Source organism: Taudactylus pleione, unplaced genomic scaffold, assembly GCF_031769625.1.
Source record: "Taudactylus pleione unplaced genomic scaffold, aTauple2 ptg000007l, whole genome shotgun sequence".
Taxonomy (NCBI): Eukaryota; Metazoa; Chordata; class Amphibia; order Anura; family Myobatrachidae; genus Taudactylus; species Taudactylus pleione.
In genome coordinates this window covers 24,365,835-24,392,124 of record NW_028284410.1, presented here as the reverse complement: position 1 = coordinate 24,392,124, position 26,290 = coordinate 24,365,835, and the positions used below count along the sequence as shown (strand labels likewise).

The 26,290-nt window shown below is 42.7% G+C and overlaps 1 protein-coding gene across 2 annotated transcripts in view; it reads right to left on the bottom strand.

The window, feature by feature from the left end:
* Nucleotides 1-26,290, bottom strand: part of RLF (RLF zinc finger) — a 36,451-nt gene that overhangs the window by 9,547 nt on the left and 614 nt on the right. Inside the window, exons 2-5 of one of the 2 annotated variants that reach the window (XM_088462552.1) lie at nt 10,123-10,277; nt 9,145-9,226; nt 7,980-8,115; nt 130-332 (exon numbers count right to left, since the gene is read on the bottom strand). In XM_088462552.1, the coding sequence (XP_088318678.1) occupies nt 130-332; nt 7,980-8,115; nt 9,145-9,226; nt 10,123-10,277 (576 nt within the window). Of the gene's footprint in view, nt 1-129; nt 333-7,979; nt 8,116-9,144; nt 9,227-10,122; nt 10,278-26,290 lie in introns of those variants that run through there. The other variant, XM_088462553.1, reaches the window with a different exon arrangement.

Here is a 26,290-nt window from a genome sequence, read left to right as displayed (position 1 = left end):
ACTAGTTTTATATCATCTACCTTGTCATCTAAACCTATCGCATATAAAGCAATTAAGAGTAGTTTGAGCTGTTGAGAGGGGGCATAACATAAAAGACATGCAGTTACCAAATATCCATCCTACACATACCTCTTTAAAAGCTTCTTCATTTGGTAACATGGTACATAAACATGTGATTAATGACTGCCGAAAAGATAAGTCACTTGAAATCTCTGCAGTCTCAGAGCAAATCTTTGATAGGAGCATTGCCTGCTGCATGCAGTTAGTCTTCATCAAATGTTTAATGCGCATCTGTAGAAAACAGGGGCCCTCTTGTGAAATCCATTTACAAACTGGTGTGAGAAAAGAAAAGAAAATATGCATTTAAAAAAAAAAAAAAAAAAAAACAGCTGCCCAGGTGATTTGGCTAATATTTATATTAAATAAAAGCAAATACAGATGATTAAATGATTATAGAAACATTTGTAAATGCATACTGCAGCTCCTATCATTTTTCTAACAGTTGGGAGCTGATTGGCTGGAGCACCATTTATCACAAACAGTGATATTTATCACTACATTTGAGTGAAACTCGTTGATAAATAAGGCCCTTAAGTTTGGTACCACGTTTCCTTTTCATTTGCAGTATTTCACTCAGTTTTGCCGGCTGCTGATTTTCTAAGTCAGTAGCTAGTCAGCCAAACAAATGCAGCAGCATGTAAAACATTGCATATGATTGCCCGTGGAAATGAATGGGAGAAGCTCAGTCAATGTACTTCAGTGGGCTCTCTTTCCACTGAAATACACTGCCTATTCTAATGAATCGGAAATAAAAAGCTATTTTGCTCACAGTAAAAATTCCCAAACCGGCTGATGTAAAAGTAATATGAGTATGTTAAACACATTGGAGAGTTTGGGGAATTAGCAATTTATTTAGATTAATTTTATTTTCTAATTAAAGTCATCCATAGATAGCTCAGGTCTAGGAACTGCCATGTTCCATCACCATCATTACAGGTGCATTTAATGGAAAATACTTCCAGCAGGCTAAAGAGTTTGTGTGTACAGAACTGGGTTGCTTCCTTTTAAAAATGGGATTTTGGTACCTACCGGTAAATCCTTTTCTCTGATTCCACAGGGGACACTGGAGGTGCTTATGCTGGGATATAGAGGCGTGGATAGCTGGAGCCGGCACTTTAAATAATTTAGAAGTGTGAAGCTCCTCCCCCTCTATGCCCCACCAGCCCTCAGTTTAGAAAATGAAGGCAGAGAGGAGATGGAGAACAAGCGGAGTAAAAAAGGGAGAGAAGAACACACAATAACTGAATCATACAACATACGGAACAAGCCGAACAGGCAGGCTAAGAGCGCAGTGGTGGGCGTCCAGTGTACCCTGTGGAATCAGAGAAAAGGATTTACCGGTAGGTACCAAAATCCCATTTTCTCTTTCATCCACTAGGGGACACTGGAGGCGCTTATGCTGGGGACGTCCCAAAGTTTTCCCCACAGGCGGAAGCGCTCTGCGGCACCTGCAGGCGGCCAAAACGGGATGCCGACATAGCAAACGTATCAAATTAGTAAAATCTGACAAACGTGTGAACTGAAGACCAAGTGGCCGCACGGCACAACTGTGACGTGGAGGCTCCTCTACTGGCCGCCCATGACGCACCCACAGAACGTGTGGGATGAGCTGAAATCGATGGAGGCCAACGGTCGGCACTAACACAAGCCTGAAGAATAGTCAGCCGGATCCAACGTGCCTGGATGCTGGCCAACCCATGCGAACAGCATCATAGAGGACAAAAAGCTACGGAGGGATGCTGTCCTGGCAACATAGAACCGGAGAGCCTGAACCACATCCACGGTAGAAGGACCACCAGAATCCTCCACCAACGACGGTACCACAATAGGCTGATTAATATGAAAAGCCGACACTACCTTGGGAAGGAAGGCGGCTACCGTCCGGAGTTCTGCCCTATCGGCATGAAACACAAGGTAAGGTGGCTTATAGGACAGAGCACCCAATTCCGAAACCCTACGAGCCGCAGCGAGAGCCAAGAGGAGGACCGTCTTCCAAGACAGGTACTTAAGATCAACCTTCTCCAAAGGTTCAAACATGGGCGACTGAAGAAACAGAAGCACCAAGCTAAGGTCCCAGGGAGCTATTGGAGGTACAAAAGGAGGCTGCACGCGCAAGACCCCTTGAAGAAACGTTTGCACCTCAGGAATGAGGGTCAATTTCCTTTGAAAGAAAATGGGGATGGCAGAAACCTGCACCTTTAAGGTTCCCAGACGAAGGTCAGAATCCAGACCCGTCTGAAGGAAAAGCAAAAAAAAAAAAAAAACGGGACAAACTAGAAGTCCTAGATGGAAGAGCCTGACTGGAACACCGTGAGATATAAGCACTCCAGATGTGATAATGCGCAGCTGAAACTGGCTTCCTGGCGCGTAGCATGGTGGGAATAACAGTGTCTGGGATGCCTTTGCGTCTTAGGATATCGGTTTCAAGAGCCACCCCGTTAAATGCAGCTGCTCTAAGTTGTGGTGTATGAAAAGGCCCTGCTGTAGAAGATCCACGCGCAGAGGAAGGGGCCACTGATCGTCCAACAACTTCTCCGAGGCCAGTTTGGAGCCACGAGAATTACAGAGGCTGTCTCTTGTTTTTTCCTTTCTAAAAGACAAGAAGAAGTGGAATCGGTGGAAAAATGTAAACGAAGTCGTAGATCCACGGACTTGTCAGAGCGTCTACTGCTTCCGCCTGCGGATCTCGACTTCACATGTATAATGGGAGCTGAGGATTCAATCGTGACGTCATGAGGTCCACCTGAGGACATCCCCATTGACGTATCAGCGCGTTGAACACGTCTGGATGAAGCTGCCATTTTGACTGGTTCTCGGCCCACCGGAGGATCTGAGTTACTTCTCGCATAGCCATGCGACTCAGAGTCCCTCCTTGGCGGTTGATGTAAGTGATTGCCGTCGCGTTGTCGGACTGAACTCTTACCGGACGAGTCTTTAAAAACTCTGTTGCCTCTATTGTAAATCGCTCTGAGTTCCAATACATTTATGGGCCACTTCTGTTCTAGAGGGGACCATCGACCCTGAAAGTAATAATCGAGGACTACTGCTGCCCATCCTCGAAGATTGGCATCCGTTGTTAAGATGATCCCGTCCCACACTCCAAATCTTCTGCCTGCTAACAGATTGTTGGATTGTATCCACCAAAGAAGGGCTACTCTGGTAACCGGGCTCAGACGGATCTGTCGATGTAGAGTTAGATGAGACCCTGACTCCTGTGTTAGCAGGTCCAGCTGAAATACCCTGGAGTGGAACCGGCCAATCTGTAGCGCTTCGCAAGCAGCTACCATCTTCCCCAAGAGATGCAGACAAAGAAGCATTGACACCTTTTTTGGTCTGAGGACCAGTTGAACCAATAACCGGATATCCCTGGCCTTGTCTGTTGGAAGAAAAATCCTCCGTGATTTCGTATCCAATATCATGCCCAGAAACAGAAGTTTCTGGGACAGACTGAGATTCGACTTCTTGAAGTTGATTATCCAACAGTGTTGGATTAGAGTGTAATATGTCAGTAAGGCATGATCTGATACAAGAGACACCGATGGAGCCTTGAGTAACAGGTCGTCCAAATAAGGGATTATGTTCACTCCTGATGACCGAAGAAGAGCGATCATGACTGACATAAGTTTGGCGAATATGCGGGGAGCCGAGGATAACCCAAACAGCAATGCCCGAAACTGATAATGATCTTTCAATATGGCAAAACGCAGAAAGGTCTGGTGTGGTTCCCAGATGGGAACATGGAGAAAGGCATCCTTGAAATCCAGGGATAATAGGAACTCCTCTGGTTCCAAGCTCGCTATGACTGCCATTTTGAAACGATACATCTTCAGATAGAGGTTCAAGGACTTGAGGTTTAAGATGGGCCCTGACCGAGCCATCCGGCTTGGGTACTACAAACAGGCTTGAGTAAAATCCCATACCTCTTTGATGTTCCGGAACCGGAACTAGCGCAGACGATACCACTAGAGACTGGATAGCCTCCTGTAGAACCCTGGCCCCATCTACAGGTGTTGGCAGACTTGTAGTGAAGAACAGAGGTGGAGGGGGGACTTCGAAGTCTATTCGGAACCCCAGGGAAATTAGTCTGCGGATCCACGGGTCTGTAGAGGTCTGGTGGTTCCAAACTTGTTGAAAGTTCTGCAGACGGGCTCCCACGTGGGACGGAAGACAGTCATGCCACCTGTTTTTTTGGGTTTTTTTTTTTCTTCGCTGGTTTAGGCTCTGGTCTATGTGCATCTAGTTTGCGTGAGAGCACCTCTGGCTCTACCACGAAAGGAATGAGGCGCACGAAAGGAATGAAACGAAGGTCCATTGTAAGATCTTCTGGGGGTCGGAGCAGTTGACGGGAGGAAGGAAGACTTACCCCCCCGTGGACTGGAATATCCATTTGGCTAATTCTGGGCCAAAGTGAATGGTAAACCCTCCACCGCACGCTTAGATTCTGCATCCGCATGCCAAGTGCGCAACCAGAGGGCTCTGCGCCCCGAAATAGCAGAAGCGGATATGCGAGCACTAATCTGACTGATATCTTTTGAAGCTTTGCCCAAGTAAACTGTAGACTCACATATGTGTTCTGCAAGTAGATGTAACTCTGCTCTAGAGATACCAGAGTCCAAACCGGTAATCAACTGGTCAGCCCAGCAAAACCACCACCTTGTTAACCCAAGCGGTAACAAGGTGGGTCTAAGTTGAGCGCCTGCTGCAGTATAAATAGATCTTAGCGTTGTCTCCAACTTACGATCCGAAGGATCTTTTAGCACTGTAGCCCCGGTACTGGGACTGCTGTTTTCTTAGAGACACGGGAGACGGACGCATCTACTGGAGAAGGAGTTTCCCACTTGTCCATCATGGGTGATGGAAAAGGGTAGCTAGATGGAAACCGGCGTGGAATTTGGAACCATTTATCCGGTTGTTTCCAGGCCACTGAGAGCTGCTGGTGAAGTTGCAGTGAGAACGGAAAAACCACCGAGCTCTTTGTTCATGAAATAATTCACACTCCTGGGATGCAGGAATTACATCCTCAGGTAAATTCAGTGTTTTTTTTTATTATTTTTTTAACCACCAATATTAGAGATTCCACCCCGGGAGAAGTGGACTCCAACTCCTGAGAGGTACCGTCCTGTAACGTGTCCTCCAATTCTCCCCTTCGGTATCCTCCGTAGTGAGGAATTCTTCATCCGACTCCTCTGACTGGAGAACAGTCGTCAGAGTACGCTTTTGTGTGGAGGGTGCAGATGCTCTGTACCCATAAGCTGTACCAGGGCGTCTAAAGACTTGGTTAAATCAGCTACCCAGAGAGGCTGAGACTTACGTGCCTCAGCTAACTCTGACGTTAAATCCGTCATTACTCCTATCATGTCAGCGGCCCATGGAGGAGCAGGTGTGGCCGTAAATGCCATCGGTGGATCTATTGCTATACAAGCATTACATAACGTGGATCCATCGGCATGCGGCCTGGATAGTTTGTTGTTACACTTAGAACAGACAAACATCTTTTGAGCCGCTTTTGTTCTGTTTGACATAGATACACACAGTCACCCAGAGGTACACCAGAAGTGAATTAGAAATAAAACAGAAGGCTGGTTGGGACACAGAGGAAGAGGTAGCCCCTCCCACAGATTAGATTGCCTGCACTTACACCCCAGTGATTACTCACAGCCTCTTGCCAGGGATGTAGTCAGGAGAATCAGCCTTCTGCATGTGCTGCACCCTACCTATAATGGAGAGATGCAGGCAACAGTGGGTTAAACAAACAGCAGCCACGCTGTTCTCACAGCCACTTCCGCGTACATGGGACAGGGAGCCCGCGCTGTTAAGCTCCGCCCCCTTCCTCAAGCCCACAGCGGCTCTAATATGGCTGCCGACTCTCTTAGTAATCACCTTCCCCTGCAAGCCCCGCTGTGCTCAGCAGCGGGGAGAGAGAGGGGAGATGCAAGTCAATGAGCAGCGCTGTAGCCGCTGCTCAAGCCCCGCTGAACAGGAGCCGCTCAGCAGTGGGAACAGGGGAGAAGCGCTATTATCTATTATCAGCGCCATAGCGCTCTCTTCATCCCGCACTGGCCATGGGGCAGGAGACGGGGGATGCGCAGGTGATTTACTCAGCGCTCCCTGGACGGCTTCCCTCCGAACAGCACTTTCTCTTTAGGGAGAGTCACCTGACCGGCAGCCGCTTCTGAAGACTGCCCGGCAGCCCGGCTTTGTAGATGTGCTGTGTGTGTGTGGCAGTAAGGAGCGGTTAGTGCTTTTAGTATAAGCACTGTGCACTCCTTCCTGCCTTCTATTAAAGACAGGGTGACAGGTACCCAGACCCCACCTTTAGAGAGGTGGCGAAGGGTACCTAAAAGGTGTAAAAAAAGTTGGAAAATAATAAAACTAAATAAATAAAATAAATGTGTTGCTGGAGCACAGCAGGTTGTGACCAGCTCCGTAGGCACATTTTCTAAACTGAGGGCTGGTGGGGCATAGAGGGAGAGGAGCTTCACACTTCTAAATTATTTAAAGTGCCGGCTCCAGCTATCCATGCCTCTATACCCCAGCATAAGCACCTCCAGTGTCCCGTAGTGGATGAAAGAGAAATGTGCTTATTTAGGAACTGAAAAAAAATTGTTCAGTGTTTCCTGATAATACAAGGCACTTCTCCAAATGTTTTCTTATTTTCACACACTCCCTCCAATATATAGAAGAATTTTCAAATAAGTGTCTGGCTTTCTGATGCTTTATGGTTTAAATACAACATTTAGATTAATTAATTTACTGCAGCACGTCAAGTTAACAGTTTACAGAATGCAACATTGGTCAGACAGTGATATTAATTCTGCTGCAATTAATAGGAAGAAAATAGCAGTAATTCTTCTTTATCCACCATAATACAAACATTAAGAAATGTACATACCCCTTTAAACAACAGAATAAGACTTTTGTATGTTCAATTGGATAAACCACACACACATAATCCAGAAATATTAAATAGTAGCCAAAACAAAAAAGTCTATATGTACAATTAAGAGGAAAGAAAAGAGAGGGACAAAGTGTCCTGAGCATTTCATATTTTTTGGTACTAAAAAAATCTGTAAGAAGATGCAAACATCTTGTATCCAAATGCAGATCACTTCAACATTTGCATGTATACCAGCCCAAATTGGTCAAATGGCCATATAACGTGGCAAATATTGAAAAAAGAAAAAAATATATATATATATATATATCTCTGATGAGTTCAACTCGGCACATGAATTGTTCTTGTAGTGTTTAGATAGATGCATAGACTAGGTAGAAACCTTTACTTGGCAGATACACTTAGTCACAAGGTTCGAGCAAAATGCCAGAAATCAGGATATTAGGCCAGATAAACCTCACTTATTTTTGTTAACATTCCCTAGAGGACAGAACAAAAATAAGCAGTTTAACCTAATGTAAAAAGCAGAAAAAAAGCACAGCCCTTACAGCTAATGGAGAGTCTTCTTCTCCATAGAGTTAGAAGCCAAGCAAATAAAAAAAAAAAAAAAAATTGTCACCTGTCACAAAACCATGCTGCACTGCACCCTGGGAACTGAGAAGGGACAAATAGTTGGGAGGGTGTGCTCTAGCTCAACTCTACCTCAGAGCTTTAGAATAAAACTGCTGAAAATGAACACTTTCTTTTTGCTTTTTAAATAATGGCTGCATATACACCTAACAGGTGCCAGTGTATGTATAATTTGCACTGCCAGCTACTGGTTGCTTTCTCCTCCCAATGAATAAGAACCCTGGTTTTAGTCACCTAACAGGCTATTTCAAGAAAAGTGTTTTCCTCTTATTGTGTGATTCAATTTACTGTTATAAATGACTATATTAACAAACAAACAAAAAAACACATAATTCCTCATCATATTCTTGAGGATATATTAATGGCATGGGACAACAAAGTTTAGCGCGCTCACCTTCTTCAGGATTTACGGTCTGCCGAGATAGGATTTTGACAAGCACTGGGCTGTTCCATGCTCCATTGCACGTGATGTTATCAACCAAAAATTCCAAATTGCTATTTCCAAATTCCAGCAATATGTCATGGGAATCCTGGAAAAAAAAAAAAAAAAAGTTATTTTCATAATTTGAACCATGTTAAAAAAAACTCACAAATTATTATTATCAGTTATTTATATAGCACACAGATATTCTGCAGCGCTTTACAGAGAATAGTTGGCCATTCACAACTGTCCCTGCCCCAGTGGAGTTTACAATCTACACACACACATACACACTAGGGTTAATCTTTTGTTGGGAGCCCATTAACCTACCAGTATATTTTTATAATGTTCAAACAAAAGGGCACTGATGATCCAGTCACCAGCAGGGAGAGTAGAGCGAATGCAGACTAACTCACAGCAAGCAAATTGCCCATTTTTTCCCTAGGGAAATATATATCCAAGACTACCAGAGATGGGAAAGACTGCTCCACAGTATGGGCTACATTAGAGGGTGTCTGGTTACCAGTTACTTGCAGATATTAAACTTTAGAAACAAATCAATTAAAACATTTTAGTGAAAGATATTCAAAGAACAAAAAAAAAAAAAAAACACACATGCAAGCACCCTGGAACTTTTGTCTCAATTGATTTGTAGCTTTCTAAGCTGTGTTTATGGAAAGTTTGTACAAAACCTCATACTAAACACTTAATAGAGATGAAAATGCTCCCTGAGTAACATTTGGTACAATGGTAATGTTTGACTCGTCCACCACCAGTTATACTGGGTACACGCTGGCAGATATATTGGCCAATATATTGATCGACAAATATATTGTGTGCATCGGCCAGCGTGTACCAGCGATATGTCTGAACGTTTTTGTTCACAGAAATATCGCGTTGGCTGTGCGTATGGGCGGTCTTCTGACCACCCGTAACTTGTGGCAGAGGCCGCGGCGTGAACCCGAGCCAGATGATGGTTACTCAGTGTATATGAACACCCATCATCTGCAGATATATCTTTTAGGAGTTTAGCCAGCTTAAGAGTAACACGCTTTTACAGCTTTGAAAAAATACCATTATTAAAAAGGAACATTATCTGAACAAGTCGACAAACTAAGACGATTTATAATTAACTCACCATGATAGACTTTTTAAATCGCAACCCAAAATCAGATGAAAGATCATCTTCAGTCATTGAAAGTATGACTTCAAAACAACTCCTAAATATAAAAAAAATACAGTGAAGGAAAATTATGCAAAATACAAGATACTTGTAAAGCAGATGCCTTGCACAATATTAAATGAATACATTTAATGTGGGGAATTAATTGGGGTTTTTTTGGGCGGCGATAATTAATGGGTGCCCCAACAGAGCAATTTAATTGTTTTGGGTGTCCAATAATTTTTCGCTCCCAAAAGCAGAGTTTAGCCTCTAAAAGTAGCTAAAAATGTCTAAAGTACTGTTAGGACGCCCAAACAGACTTTTCACACATTTCTGCTACGCTCCTCAGAAGGCTGTGAGCAGAAATGTGTGCGCCCAGGGCACTCGTGTCCAATCGGAGTACCAATTGAATTGCTCCTTCGGGCCCCAATTAGCTAAACCTGCGATAAAAACAATTCAATACCCCCCAGTGAGCTGGCCAGACATGGGGATATTTTAGATATAGTTTTGAAACCGGGAGGACACTACTCCTAACTTTATTTAGCCTTGCCCCCTTCAGTAATTGGGTCTATGGAGGAATACGCAGAGGTTCCCAAATGCTGTCCTCAAGGCTCCCCAACAGTTCAGGTTTTAGAGATATCCATGGTTGAGCACAGGTGTTAAATCAATTTTTAAGGTACTAATTCAGTCACCTGTGGTCAACCATGGATATCTATAAATCCTGAGCTGTTGGGGAGCCTTGAGGACTGCGTTTGGGAACCTCTGCTGTAGCCAGTTATAATGTGACATAAAGGGCTTTGATTGCGACACACAAACGCAAGTACAGCAAGAAAAAAAATCAAGTTCTGTTATGGTGTTGGGAATGTCACAAAAGTTTCTGTTATAGAACACTATTCCTTATTGGGAGAACTTGGGTTTATATTTAATCATCTAATACTCTCAATGTTTACTTACAGAACAAGTTTTTTAAGGAGTAGCAAAACCTCTTCGGACTCAGTGGTAAGATAAGGCCGTGCATTTGCAAAGCTTTGCAGAGAAGTTCCATATACATCTGTATAAAGAATGAGGTTTTCAGATGCTGTGTGATCTTCAGTGTGCTGCAGTAACACCTAAGTATAGAAAGAAATCTTGAAAACTCTGCTTTAAACCATTTTAGTTGTTCACATTCTTTGAAACCACGCAGGAGTTAAGCTATCTAAAAAATTTAGTAATTGCAAATGCCAAACTTCTAGTTAAAGACCAAAATAAACATACAGTGTGTATGTATATGTATATATATGTGTGTGTATATATATATATATATATATATATATATATATATATATATATATATCTCTATATATATAAATAAATAACAAGCAGACAGTGGCACTCCCGGACTTCAAAATATAACAAGTCCGGGAGTGCCGCTGTCTTCTTGTTACAGTGTTGAATCCTTTGCAGAAGGTACCCTGGCAACTATATTCAGTGTACACTGAGTGCCGGTTCTCTATCTATCTATATATATATATCTATATAGCAATCAATGAGGGAGTAAAGTATATACTCCTAAGTGAGCGCTTGAGTACTAGTCCACAGGTGCACCGGGGAGGGAACTAAGGCAGGAATCGTACCACCTGTCCCACAGTTTGTGATAAGTAGCCATGGAATTTCTGGCTAGACATGTCATTTAGCAGTGCTCTCCATTTGCATATATCAGGTGGGTTTCGAGCAAACCATGTTCTAGCCACTATAACTTGAGCAAGGTTAGTGAGGCATAAAGTGTATCTATTCAATATTTTATTATGTGTTTCCTCCAAGTCTAAAGCAAACAGATATAACCTAGGGTCTAGAGGAAGAGATGGGGCATTCTAATATCCGACCAGACACTAGACCAATTCATACATTCCCGTACACTCCCATAAAAGATGCCAAAATCCAGCATCTGTAGAATCACACCTTGGACAGTTGAAAACGTGTCAGTGGGGATACAGGAGTGCTATAGCCACTGCGTAGCACATAATAATACACTTCCTGGCAGCAGACACATGAGGTAGCATATTCTGTAGATGCCAATATTTCTCCCATTGGTCATCTGTAAAAGGGGCAGAGGTCATCTTCCCATTTAAGCTTAAATGGGTCCAACAGATGCGGCATATAACGTGAGTGAAGATACACACACATTATATATATATATATTTTAGAGATATATATATACACACACGCACAAAGAAACCTGACCTCGTAGGGCCGAGATGGCGCAGTAGCGATTCACTGTGGGATTGGACAACGTAGGCGGGGTGTCTGCAAATTGGGCCTGCAGAGTAGTTCGTAATTGTAGGCATCTAAAAAATGCTGTGTTAGGCAGAACAAACTCCTCGCATAGTTTGGCAAATGATTTAAATACAAACTTCTCAAATATTTGACCTAGGAGAGTAACCCCATACCAAATCAAAAATATTGTCTGAGTTGAGCTTATATAATTCTGGGAAATACATTAAACAATAGGGAGGTGGTATAGTCAGTATCAAACCAATGAAATAGTAGTGTTCCCCCTAGAAAGCGGGCAAGGCGCTGGGGTCGCCGGCAGGGAGCTTCTGTGAGCGCCAAAGGCCCCAAAAAGAGGGAGTGTTCGATCACAGAGGGGGCGTGTTCTTGGGACACCCCCAATTAAGCACACATGGGGTGTGTCCAGCACTTATGGAGGTGCTGGGTTTCCCACAAGCTCTCCTTTCATGGTGAATAGATGGCGTGCGCATATGCATGGTGTCTATTCACCAAGCGGTGATCGGTCACCGCAACTTTACCCACCCGCGGGTGGGGAAGGCTCACGGCAAGATGTTTTAGCCTGAGTGTGTGTTACTGGATGCATATGCCACAAATACACCCTGAAGGTCTAAATGAAACATTAGATCTGGATTTCTAAAGCTGGTACATTTAATACTATAAACTTTCCATTTCTGGTTACGTACATGAAGAAATTAGGTCTCTAAATTTAGTGCAGATTATGCAGTGCTCATATCGGACAAGGGAGAAACTGACCGGTCACACTATGCATGACTGACAAAAAAAATGAAACTGCACCGTTAAATTTGCCTTTCCTCCCCACACTCCTTGATACTGTTGTACATTGCTTTGCTTATTCTACATATCAATATTTAGGGCCGTATTAGCCGCGATAAGCCGTTTTCAGCTAAAGGTTTTCACCAATGACGTAATTTCGCTAGGCGAGAACTTATCCCTGTATTCAATTCTTAGCCGGTGCGAAAAGTTTGCGCCTTGTAACCAGTGGAAAAGATTAGCCTTTGAATGCAGGCGGAAAAAAAGTGCAGAATTGGGGGTTTGGGGTGCAAAGTTGCGGAAAAAACCCCCTGCAGCCTTCAGACAGTCCCCCAAATGTAAACTGCGTCAAATTAAAAAAAACAAAAACCTTCAGATCACCACAAAAAAGTACTTTCGTTTTGGGAGCAAAAAAGTTCAAAGTTGGGGGACAAAATTAAAAACTAGCGAAATAAGACTCCAGCAAGTCCCCCAAGAATGCCCCAGGTGTTTTTATGATTGGAGGTGTTTGCTGAAGAGGCGTTTTTTCAAACCTCACTTTAGCGATTTATAACCATGCTTGCACCATTTTCATGTACCCCAAATTTGCTGGAACTACTTGTTTTTGCAATAAAAAAATGCTAAATGCTATTCTTCACCACTTGTGCAAATATGCTAAATAGTATCTATTGAGAGCATTTAAGCACAACAAATACCTTCAGCAGGGCTATTCGGAGAGTAACCATTATGATCCCCCATGTCAGTGCATCTTTTGGGGGGGGGGGGGTGTCAGGCTGATTTCCCCAACAGAACTTTTCACTTGTTTTGAGTTTCGCCAGGACACGTTTTCGCATCCTTTCGAATTGAATAGGGCGAAAAGCGGCCGTGCACACGAAAAGTGCTTTCTCCAAAAACAAGCGATGTCGGCGAAAAGTCCGGCAGGCGAAACTTTACTCCTATTTGCACCAACGTGATTGGAAGACATACCATTAGCACTCCATCCTTCTAATAAAATGTGTTAAATAACCATATACCCTATAAAAATACTATATATATATATATATATATATATATATATATATATCACCTTTATGCATATTTACAATTTTACTATATTTTCTTGGTTCCATCAGTATTTAAAATCACATATGAGAAATGGATATAATCTAGTTAAGGGTTTTTACATGATCATGTAAAAAAAAACCAGAAAAGCCATCCTAGTTCACTGCCTTTCTGCTTTATTAATCGCGGCTTAATGTCAGAGTATGTGCTATTCTTATTCTAACCATGTCTTACATCTTGTATTATATATGTTGATTCCTTATATTTACTTAAAGTTTATGCATACCTTTATTGATGTTTAAATCTACTTTTTTGCTATACAAAAAAAGTATTTTACTGACTGCGAGCTGAACAAGAGAATCTAACAGATGGATTTATGTATGCAAAAGAAATCAGCTCTTTCCGAGTGTCATGACTGGGGTTTAATTTTGTCTTAAGAAATTTTAACAGAAAAAAAATCAATCAATAAAAGCGCTCCTCACACTAAGGAAATAAAAGAAATAAGATTACGATAATAAATCAGAAATGATTTAAAACACAATCTTTAAAGACCCGCAACTTCATTAATTATGCAAATTATATGTACCTGCTCTATCGGAACAAAAGAACATCCGGCCAGTCACAGGTTACCAATCCTTCTGAGGAAACTGCCAGTCTGTAAGGCAGAGAAACGCGTCAAGGCACCGGTCCTGTGACTGCATGAGATGGAGGTACCCCGGGCTACATATAAGAAGCCATCTGCTGAATCCAGAGAATATACTAGGAAATCTGACACAAAGGATCCCTGGATAAGCCACTTTCCTACCAGTGGACAGGATCCTTATAAACGATACAGACCACACACAGACCTTGTAAGCGGCGACATCAACCTTTATTCTTTTCTTTTTTTTTAAACAGTGCACCGTATATAATGTGTTATTTTTATTAAGGCTGTACTACCTAATGGGATTGAATTCCGACGGCGCTGTAGCGGCCGGTTCAAATCCTGACAGGGGAAGTAATTTAACCCTCCCCTCCCCCCCCCCAAACCTCCTTTAGGGGTGCATAACCCTAACCTCCCCCCTAGTGCCTAACTAACTTTCCCCCGTTCGTGCCTAAACCTAACCCCCCCCCCATCTCCCCCTAAACCTAACCCTTCCGGGGGGGGGGGGGTGGGTTGGTGTCCTTAACCCTAGCATCCCCCCACTAGTGCCTAGACTTAACCCCCCCCTTTCCCTAGCCTAATCCTAAATCACCCCAGGGGATCCCTAAACCTAACCCCCCCCCATCCCCGGCTACATCGCTACTTACCCTCTGGCGCTGGACGATCAGTCCAGCGTCTTGTTGGGGTCCCGGCGTCGGGATTAACATAGGCGCTGGTATTTCCACACCTGTGTTAAATCCCCTGCCGAGATTGTAGTGTCGGGATTGAGACTGGCGGCCGCATCATAACTACACCCCACCTAAAGACTGTACTAAATTCAGTTAACATATGAGCTGGAAAGACTTGTTCAACAACAGTATAGTGGCAACATAGTTGCTTTTTTTATGCTTCCTTGCTATAGACTTGCACAGAGTACCTGAGAAGATTTATCTCTCTCTCCTTTCTTCAAATGTGAATAGTTAGAATATTATGAACATAATCAGAATTTAACACATCCTACTCAGACAAACCTTGAAGAAATATTTGAATCTCACAAACATTTGATTTGTATTGTAACATCTGAACAAGAACTCTGACTGGATATATTATTGCAAATGTCTTTAGCTTTAATTTTCTATCTATTTTCTGTTTTTCTACTGCTACCAATGAGCATCATATAATAAATTGTTGTTAATCCCAAATGGATATTTTCTAGTTTACTTGTGATTGTTATAGAAACTGAGTGCTTCCCTTAACCCCTCTTCTTTCTCTATATGTTTTAGCAGGGAGCAACTAAAAGGGCAGGGTGCATTTTACCCTTTTAAAACCTCGAATGGCATGGCGCACCGCTAAAACAAACAGAGTGTGAACATAACGCCATATTAAAAGAGCCTGCCGGAGTATAGGAGGTAAACCTGACACAGGAGAGTAGAAACTGCATAGGCAACATCTGCTCAGCCAAAAAGCCCACCAGAGTAGGTATAATGAAAGCGTAAGTTTGGGATTGCTAAACCCCCTGAAGTCCTGGACCTCAATAATGTCCTAAAAGCTATCCTTGCCCATTTTTCCCCATATAAAAGACGTAGGGATGCTCTCCATCCCTGCAAACAAACTCTTGGGAATGTAGACCGGAGAGTGGTGTAAAAGATAAATGGCTGGATGATCATTTTAAAAAGATTAAATCTACCTGCAACAGTGAGGTGCAGCTTCTCCCAAGTATGAACACGAAGCTTACAATAGGAGGTAATAGGGTCAATATTTTGTGACACATACACTCTTGATTGAACGGTTACCCACACACCTAGGTACCTAAAGATAAGGGTCTATTAAAATGGACATCCTTGGGGAAAAGATAGAGGGAGAATATCTGATATGGTGAAGATGTTTTATCTGTCCCAATTTAGAAGCAAACCAGAAAACCTACCAAAACTGTTGACCACCTGCAGTACATTCTCCAAGAGCATTTTGCATCGGCTAAGAACAGTAGAATTTTGTCTGCATATAAAGCAACATTGTCCTCCACCACGCCAACACAGAAACTTATATTTCAGGAGCAGAATGTATCAGACACGCCAAAGTTTCGATAGCCAATAAAAACAGGGCAGAAAAGACAGGGGGCAACCCTGATGGGTGCCTCTGGCTAATGGAAAGGAAGCCATAGTGTAGCTATTAACCGAGACATGGGCTGCCGGGGAGGACTACAACACCATACTTCCTTTTAAATAATTGAAAACAAGAGGAGGGACGGCCAAGCTTTTTTCTTTGAGTACCATATTAAGAAAGTGACTTTGAATGGAGGGCCACAAATTTAGGTGTTAGGTAAGGGAATAATTTGTACAACTCACACTTAAAGAAAACAAAAAAAAGGGGGACATCCAGAGCATGTAAAAATAAAATAATAACAGCCACATGAATCTACCAGATATACAAATTAAATCATAATACCACAAAATTCACCCTATGACAGGGTACCTGTCCCTCACCTAAAAAACAAAGTTGGCACTAGTGGCTCCTGAAAAAACATGTTTAAAAATGGGAGTCATACATAATATAGAACATTATTAAGTATTATTTAAAAAAAATGCACAAATTTATTAAAACAGTTAGGGCCAGATCCAATTAGCCGCAGTGCTTACGGCGGATAGATAGCCTCGAGCGTTAATGCCCGCCTCTATTCAATTATAAGCCCATACCTCCCGCAGTAAACCCACGGCTAAAGCATATTAACTCAGATTCCGGGTTAAGTACCTGGAGCTATGGGCTTACGCGTTTGCAGTGGCCGCTGTTAGGTCAGAAAGACAGGCCAGGAAGACATCGCAGGAGCCATCGTGGGATTAGCCGCGGGGCCTGGGAGACATCACCAGAGACACAGTATTGGCCTCAGCAGAGCGTGTCCCCAGGGACCCACCCAGTCTGTAAAAGCGAGACCCCAGTTTTCATTTTAAGATAAAATATTCGCTATAGCTCTTAATTGCGATTACTGATAATGGTTTGAGTAAGAAATTATACAGCTGCTTAAGGAATATGCTTAATTAGATATGTTGTGTGTATAACACATAAGACATACTTACATGTTTAAACCCACAAAAGGATGTGAAGAGTGTCCTGTAACTAGCATATGGTCATTGTCACTTTATAGAGATCTGTGGGTGGAATTCAATTGTACGCTATGTGCAGCCAGCAACACAACAATGCCAGACTGCTCACAGATATGGTAGTACCAACTTCGAAAGATTTTTGTTACACCTTCTTGGGATGAAGGGAAAACTTGTGATTAAGTGGCCGCCCAATGTGCACATCGCATAGAACTGAATTCCCCCCCTCTTTTCTTCCAGTCTACGCCAAAGAGCTGGGGTGTTGCTAGGTTACCAAGATACTCAAAACCCATGCCAGCATTATTTACTGCAAGATTGCGTTCTATGTCACCAGTCTGAGGCAGCTACTATCTTATTGAAGTGTAGACATTTTCTGCAGCAGCATGAATATGCACAAGAATTGCAAAAAAAATCCTAATAATGCCATTAGTAGGGGACATATTGGATGTTACCAACAGCTGTTATAGAAATTGGGTCTCCAGTGACCAAGATACCTAATCAATTTACTTCCTACATAAATTGAATGTTATTTATTGATGCTTCATAAAGAAAGCGTCTTATCACTGCTGTGACCACAGCCTCATTCACTTGTGCAGACCAGTAATCTCCAAGGGACAGGCTCCAATGGTAAACTCTATTATATGCCAAGCACTGACTCTAAAAACTTTGGACTGTGTTCCATTTATGAACATCTTTTAATGGCTAGTTAAAAGGTGGTTAACGAACATATACTAATTGATGGACGTAACCACAACCCGCAATTGCTCTATTTAAGCAGAACATTTTGTGTGGACAAACATCTATAATTAACCAATAACGTGTTCATAATGAATTTATACTGACTTTAATCCAGAGACAAGTACAATAATAATTTGGTGTCTTAATCCTGAGTTATCAGAGACTATCAACTGACACAGTGACACATTTGGAATCTACCCGTAATCCTCTGATATTTACAGATTGTGAAAAGTCTGGGTCTCATTTATAACACTGTTTCCATATACAGACAGCAATTATTCACCACACACTGGATAGGACAATTTGAAGATTGTACTATAAAGATATATACCACTGGGATAAATATTTCTACTTAACCTTACAAACTGCAGTTGTGGAGCACTCTATGAATATTCTAGAGCCCATCATTTAATCTACACCAGATACCATATAGGTGATATTTTTATACTTGCTTATTTGATTATTTAACTTTTATTATTTTTGTTTTTGTATTGGTTTTTATAAGCTTACTGAATAATTGTGTGTATTTTTGCGATCTTTTAATATATTAAACACATTTTATAGACTATCATAGTACAGTGTTCTCCCCAGAAATGTTTTCCAGCCGGGAGGGGGCCTTCGCAATTATGCGCGCGACGGGAAAAGGGGTAACTCCCTTACCAATCCAGACCGACAGGTCTCAGGCTGCTCCCCCACTGGCTCTGTCAAAAGTGCCCATTATGCAGTGCCTTGTGTAGTTTTCCCCTTTATGCATTGCCACCTGTAGTTTAGCTTTGCCCTTATACAGTGCCCCCAGGCTGAAGTAGTGCCCCCAGACTGGTCCCTTATGTTGTGTCCCCAGGCTGGCCCCTTATGCAGTGGCCCAGGTTTAAATAGTGTCCCTTATACAGTGCCCCCAGGTTTAAATAGTGTCCCTTATGCAGTGCCCCAGGCTTAAATTGTGCCCCTTAGGGAGTGCCCCCAGAGCCTTCCTGGCCCTGGTCCCAGTCCCAGCCCAGAACTTACCTTTACTTGCTGGCCGCTCGCTCTCCCATTCCCTCTCGCTGACTGGATCTAACTAGATCCAGCAGGCGCGCGGGGCAGGCTCCTCACATCACGGGTGACGTCACCAGCGCAGTGCATCACTGGGAAAGCTTGCCTCTGAAGCGATCGGAGGATTCTTTAGCCTCCGGTTACTTCAGAGGCCAGCGTTCCACAGCAGGGGTCGGTGGGGGAAAGTGTCGGGCGGCAGACTGTTTCTGCCAGGTGATGCGCAGAAAACAGCCTGGGGAGAACACTGTAGTAGTTACTTAAGTGTTTTTTATATGTGGTAAATGAATTTGCTCTTCTGAGGCGATATTTTTTTTAATGCACCTAAGCTTTTATTTCTTTCTGCTCTTTAAAATCTCCACAAAGTATATTTTGTTAGGAGCAGCATAAAACAGATTAATTGGTTCGTGTTAATTATAGATGAACCTAGATTTGTTGATCTACACACTATATATACACACACACATACCATTAACATTACAAACAGTGGGTGGATTTAAGTTGTTTTAGCGCGCCAGCTCTCCCGTCTAAAGTGACAGGAGATCGCGGGCCGTTAATCAATTGATGCCAATTATCACGCCCATAGATGTTGGGTTTAGCCGCATACAACAGCTAAATCTGATGAAAGTGCTGGACGTGACAGCAAAAAGTGCATTTTGGGTGGCCAAACGAATCACTTTTTGCCCATTTCAGCTCGCTACCCCAGGGGGTGCAAGCTGAAATGCCAACGCTGAAGCTGATAGCGACCGGCAGATGCAACAATTGAATAGCTCAATCAGGCGCGATGTGGGGGTTAGCAGACGGTGAAAATAAGTAAATTGCACCCAATATGTTACACTGTATGAATCTATTTGCAGAGTTCCTGCATGCGCGATATGCATGGGCGCCCAAACACAATTGAATAATGCACCCCAATTTAGATGGGAGATATGGGGGTATTCAATTGTTTTATCGCACCCTAAGAATTTGCTTAATAGTCTGGAGCAGAGAAGCAACATTCCACACAAGAGACCATAGACCATGGTTTAACCATAATCTTTACGAATTTATCAGTTAGAGTAGACATTTATAAACATTGGCTTATGGAGCATACACACGGTCAGATTTGTCAGATGAACGATTTGAACGATTTGACCAAAGTTTTGAACGATTGAACGATTTTTGACTGCAGTAAAATGAATGGAATCGTCCAAGTCTGACTGCAAACACATCAGATGTCAGATATCGTTATCTGACAAACGGGAACGCGCATCGTTGATCATCCATCGTTCAGGCATGTCAGATATGTCAGATTTTCCTTCAGATATGAACGACTGAACGATTTTTAAATCGTTATCGTTCATATCTGAAGGAAAAATCTGACCGTGTGTATGCACCATAAGCCAATTCAGCTAGTATTACACTAATGGATATTCAGGACAGAGTCTAATTAGCACCTTGGGAAACAGACAATTGTGTGGTATAATCTTGGGAACCTACCTCACCATATAAACTGAAAACAGGTATGATATTTTTTTAAGTCACTGCTAGGTTTTACCAACATTGATAAAGGTAGATGACTAGAGGTTTTTTTTTCTTAAAAACCTTTTATTTGGTAAGACACAAGCATCATTTGGAAACATTACAGAACACAAAAAGTACACATTCCATATTTTGTAACAAATATCTAAATAAACGTGACTTTTGCGAAGTTATAGTGGAAAAGTAGAGGGGGAAAGGAAGGGGTGTGAAGGAAGAAGGATGAAGCAGGAGATGAGCGTATCTCAGGTGATAATACTTAGGGAAAGGATGTAGCTTCTATAAAGTGGGAATAAGGGCCTTTTTGGACAGAGGGGAAAGAATTGGGCACGAGCAGTTCTCTCTGAAAAGCCAGGGTCCCACACTGGAGAAAAATTTGGCTCTGTCATGTAGGCAGTAGGTAATCATTACCATGTACGCAACGTGCCTGATATGGTTCTAGACCAGTGTTCCCCCAAATCATTCCTCAGAGAGCACCAACAGTGCATGGTTTACAGGTCTCCTTTCAGAAGCACAAGTGAAATAATTAGCTCCATCTGAGGATCTTTTAAAATGTGTCAGGCAGTAATGAATACACCTGAGCGTCAACTAATTATAAGAGCTATACAGCATCACGCTGAATTAAATCGAGCCCTCTTTCTTTCTCAACGCGCTGTTTGGTCTGACTAAAGGATTTCTTCTCGCACCCCCGAGGGTGCGAGGAGAAATCCGACAAGTGCCAGGAAAACGGCTGTTTTCCTGCTTAGCGCGGCGCTAACAGCCTAGCGGCCGGCAGTTTGGTCAGAGAATGACAGTTCTCTCCCATATTAAGTCGCAAGAACTGCCATTCTCCAACTAACTGGCAACTGTCAGACAAAGCAGAGCGGTCAAGTGAATAGCTTTGGGAGCTCCCTCCCAGGGCTATTCAGCATCGCGCTGAATTGAATAGAGTCTATAGAAACCATGCACTGAGGAATGAGTTTGAGAAACAATGTGCTAGACCACTGAGGAGGATTCGTCCGACTGTTTTACAGTGCATGCAACTAGATATTTAGCAGCTGATAATTTGAGAAGTTTTATTGAATGCCTCAACAGGTTTTTTAGGTGGGTAGCAAAGGAGGCAAATCCAAAAGTCGATTTTGATGCAGTTTTCACTATTCTATAGCGGATTTGTTGAGGAAGATTTAGGTGTATTAAGCATTAATGTATGACAAAAGTGCCGAGCAGTGACGATTTTAGTGAGGCAAGTCAATGAAAAAAATGGACACCCGAGTGCTTTCTTGGCTTACACTGCCTAAACCGTTAGCTATATCATGATGGACTTTATTTTATACCATGTAGAGATTGATACGTATTATACCGTTTCTCCAGAAAAAAATGTAAGCCCTGTTTACCGATAAAAAATTTAAGTTTTCCCCCCTTTTTTTTACCGTTCCTATTTCATTTATGTGAAAAACTACTCTTTCATTTCAAACAAGTTTGACTCTCACACTCCTAAGTTGGCAAGCAGAAATCCACCCAAAGTCGGGCTTTTGGGCTCACAAACCCAATTGCACCCTGCAAAACAACTGAATATCTCCCCATTGGGTGCTTAAAACCAATTGAATCTCCCCCGCCCCGCCCAAAGAATTTTATAGTATAGTAATTATAGTGTTCACTCTAGCTCCGGTGGCATGGAGGGTGCCGGAGCCAGGGAGGGCACCTTTGTGCGTGCACCGAAGGCGCATGCGCATCCGAAAAGAGGCGTGGCCATTGAAAATGGGGCGTGTCTATAAGACGCGTCCCCTTTTCATCACTCTTGGGGGCGTGCCCAACAATTACGGACACGCCGGGCAGCCCCCAAGCGCTGCAGACAGGGAGAATAGATGCCGGACGCATGCGCCCGGCGTCTATTCTCTGGCGGTGACCGGGTCACCGCACATTTCTCCACCCGCGGGACACTGCGCGACCCGCGGGTGAAGACGGCACCTGCAGGCTGTGAGGGCAGGGCGCTTTTTGCCCTCCTTCTGGAGGGCAGGGCGCCGCGCCCCGCTAAAACAGCCTAGCGGGAATGCTAGTAATTATATAGTGGATCACCCTGCTTAGTTGTGGGGGAACACTAAAAAGATATGCAGCCGTTCCCGGCACCCATGTGTAGGACAAAGGCTCCTAATCTAGACTTTTTAAAGCCCTCCATGTTTTGTTTACAGCAACCTTACAGTTTCCCATATACCAGTGGTTCTCAAACTCGCTCCTCAGGACCCCACAGTGTAGATATGTTCCACGTCACCTAGCAGGGAGGGGCTAATTATTTCACTTGTGATTCTCTGAGGAGACATGGAAAACATGCATTGTTTGGAGTCCTGTCGAGCGAGTTTGAGAACATGTGCCCTATACTGAAACAATCGACAGCTAACAAAAAAAAAAACAGCCTATGTTCTCAAATCAACTCAACATATATTGGATAGCGCTGGGAAGGAGCTCCCGGAGCTATTGAATTCAGCACGCAGTTATGTCGGAGATTGCCCGCTCTTGCCTCTTAAACATGGTATTTCTTAATAAACAAATTAAATTGTTAGAGGGGAATTTAGCTCCAGGGCTAAGTGCCAGGGAGCTATTCAGTTAAGTACCGTGACAAGCCCCAAGGCTGCACTTATGACGGATTTTTGCTCGCTCCCTCCTGAGGCGTAAAGCTGGGTACACACCTAAGGATTTTCTGTCCAACCAGCCAACTAGTTGATTGGTTGGAATGAAAATCTGGTAACGTATGGGAGTAAATGATGATCAGCAATTTGCTCCTAAATGCCAGAAAACAGATGAAAATGGTTGTCATACAAGTTTATTAAATGTTTGATCTAAACAATTTGTTCAAACAGTTTTTGTCCATTTTCCGGCATTTGGAAGCAAATTGACGATTGTTATTTGCTTTCATACGTTACCAGATTTTCATTCCAACCAACTAGTTGGATGGTTGGACAGAAAATCTTTACGTGTGTACGCACCTTAAGGAGAAATATGCATTAAGTGTGGCTTCGAGGCTGGTCGTGAGTGCCGGGCGCACTGTAACTGCATCACACCTGGCTCTTAGCAAGGGCTTGCTTAACATGGTTAATTCTGTGCATTCTACTGCAAAATAATTGCCATATTAATCTTCTGAACACTGTTTTGTATTTGTCAGATCCAATAACATTTGTGGTAAATTAGTGGTGCAGGTCAGGGTACTGGAGTTGGCTCAGTCATTTCTGCTATTCTCTATCAGCAACATAAATAAACAACTTTGACAACAGGAGGGAGACTCAACTTTGGCAAGATTCAGAGCTCAGACCAACACTGTAACCAGAAGTTCTCTCATTTTCAAAGAAGAGATGAGAAAAAGAAAAAACATTGGGGGCGATTCAATGCAGCGTGAATTGAATAGCACCAGGAGGGAGTTCCCGAAGCTATTCAATTCACCACGATGTTTACTCCGATGGGAAGTAGTTAAATCGGAGAATGCCGGTCCTCGCAACTTAATCTGGGTATTTAGTTGAGAGAACCAGCATTCCCCAACTAAAACCCCAGCCGCGAGGCTGTTAGTGCCGCACTAAGCCAGAAATCAGCCAGCACTATAGCCGGACTAAACAGCGCGGTCAATTGAATAGCTCCGGGAGCTCCTTCCCATCGCTATTCTATTCACACTGAATTGAATTACCCCCCATTAACTTTTATTTGCGTGAGTGTATGTACAATATTTTTTTCCCCAATTACAAAAATAGCCTTTCCATTGCAAACTAATTATATATGTATATTAAATGTATCTTCTAAAATATTTCTCAATTCTAGGGCGATTCAACTGTTTTTGGGTGGCGATAAATAATGGGTGCACGATAGAGCAATTAAATTGTTTTGAGAGACAATTATCGTGGCTAAACCAGTCTACAGTGCTGGTTAGGGTTCCAAAATTAAAAAACGGATTTTTCACTCATTTCTGCTTGCTACCCCAGAGGCTACGAGCAGAAATGTCGGTATCCACTGCATTTGTGCCCGATTGGAGCATCAATTGAATTGCTTGGTCGGGCGCCCATTACTGAGTGGCACGCAAAAAACAAACCTCCACTACAGAGATCGGGGATGAGTGTTTAATACACCAAAGTCAGCAGGTCTCCTACAATTGTATCCTACAATATCGGTAAACTCTCATCTGAAATACTTTATAGCCATGAACATTCTGATGATCTGATTGGCTACAGGTTGTTCTATTCAGACCAGATTTAAAAATGGACATACATATGGGGGTCGATTCCATCATCAGTGATGGCCGCATAGTGCACCACAATGCCCCCACCCAATAGAGGTGCACAATGTTGTTCAGGTGAGAATTTAAATTGGCATTATAACATGAAAACTGATTAAAAATGTGCTTGGAATTGTCAAATACAGCATAAAAATGCACTGCATGCTGTAGATAGATAAATATTTTAGAAAAATATAAGAAGTGTCAATTCAATGGCATTGAGAAAACAGTGCAAAAATTAAGAAATACTGAAACGAAGGTGGCAAGTCAATTAAATGCGATGTTGAATAGCTCCAGGAAGGAGTTCCCGAAGCTACTGAATTGTGCCCATTGCGCCCTGCACTTAAGTCGGGACATGCAGGTTATGGCACTGAATGCCGGGTGTTTAGATTCCGTAACCTGCATTTGCAGTTTTAGGTGCCGGCTGTGATAGTGTTAGCGCACAATCTGACCCAGAAACTAGCACTGCGACACTAGTTTAGGCGGATTTCTGCTCGCACCTCAGGAGAGTGCAAGCAGAAATCCTCTAGTCGGTGTTGAAAATGCAGAACTCTACTGTCCAACTAAACATGAGCAATGTTTCTCAAGTTAAGCTAGAGAAAATCTATTCTGAATGTAACCCACCCACTTCAAGGACAGAAAAAAAAAAAGATTATACTGAATTTCAACTTTGCAGAAGCAGATATGACATTTATGTTAAATACATATCACATACATGGTTTTAGCTAACTACAGTCCCAAACAAATTGCAGAAAGCAATAAAATGAGCATGTCACTGAGAACCAATGAGGCACTGACAAGTTCAGTTAAAAATGTCAGCTACAAATAATAAATTCAACTTACAAACAGCGGTATAAAATCATATATGCTGTTGGATTTGCATTACTGTTTTGACAGCACAAGACAGTTACTGTACCCCTTATTTTTAGTTAAGGGGGCATAATATTTACAACTAATGTAAAAACAGTGCATGAAAAGGTGAATAGTTGCTCACATAAAATTATGTTTCCAAGTAGGGCCGCACTTATCACAGTTCTTATTAACAAGCATCTGTAAAAACAGATCTCCAAATGAATTCATGCCTCTGGACACAATGAACTATTGATACAGAACTTCTTACAGCCTTCAGGTGTGGAAACTGGCATACAGACACATTGCCATGGACAAGAAAACATGCAACATGTCAGTGACAAATGCCTCGCTACTGAAAAAACTTTGTCTAGGTCAGATTTATTCAAAGTCTCCAAAGATTACAAGATTTCAAAAAGTATATCTGCAACCAATTCGCTAAGGAAAGCTGATCTCAGAATTCAAAATCTGTTTTAATAAAATATCAAGTGTTAAGTATGTTATTAGGAAAATGTACAATTGTAGACAACCTGGACTTGGTACTTGTCCAATACTGCCACATGCAAAGCAGTTCTGAAAACGCTTTCCTGCATTACCCTAGCAGGCCACAAAGAAGATCAAAGGTTAGATGTGCTACAAGCCTGTAATCTGATAGAAACATCTCACATTCACCCAGGTTATGACCACTTTACAACCAAGGCCTGGCTCCAATACACATCAATATTTTTGCAGCTCCAAACTGAGGATCAAAGTCATTACTGGATGCAGATGATGTTGTGAAAAGATAGGAAAACCAAGCTACCACTCCGATCCGAGAGTAGGACAGGGCCATGGAAGCCCGAGCAGCCAGAATCAGAGCTTCCCCTTTGCAATACACTTCCCGTACTACAGTATGTGCACACTGCAGGTTACAGACCACAACTATTGCTCATCTCCACCTGCTCCAGCACTTCCCATGCA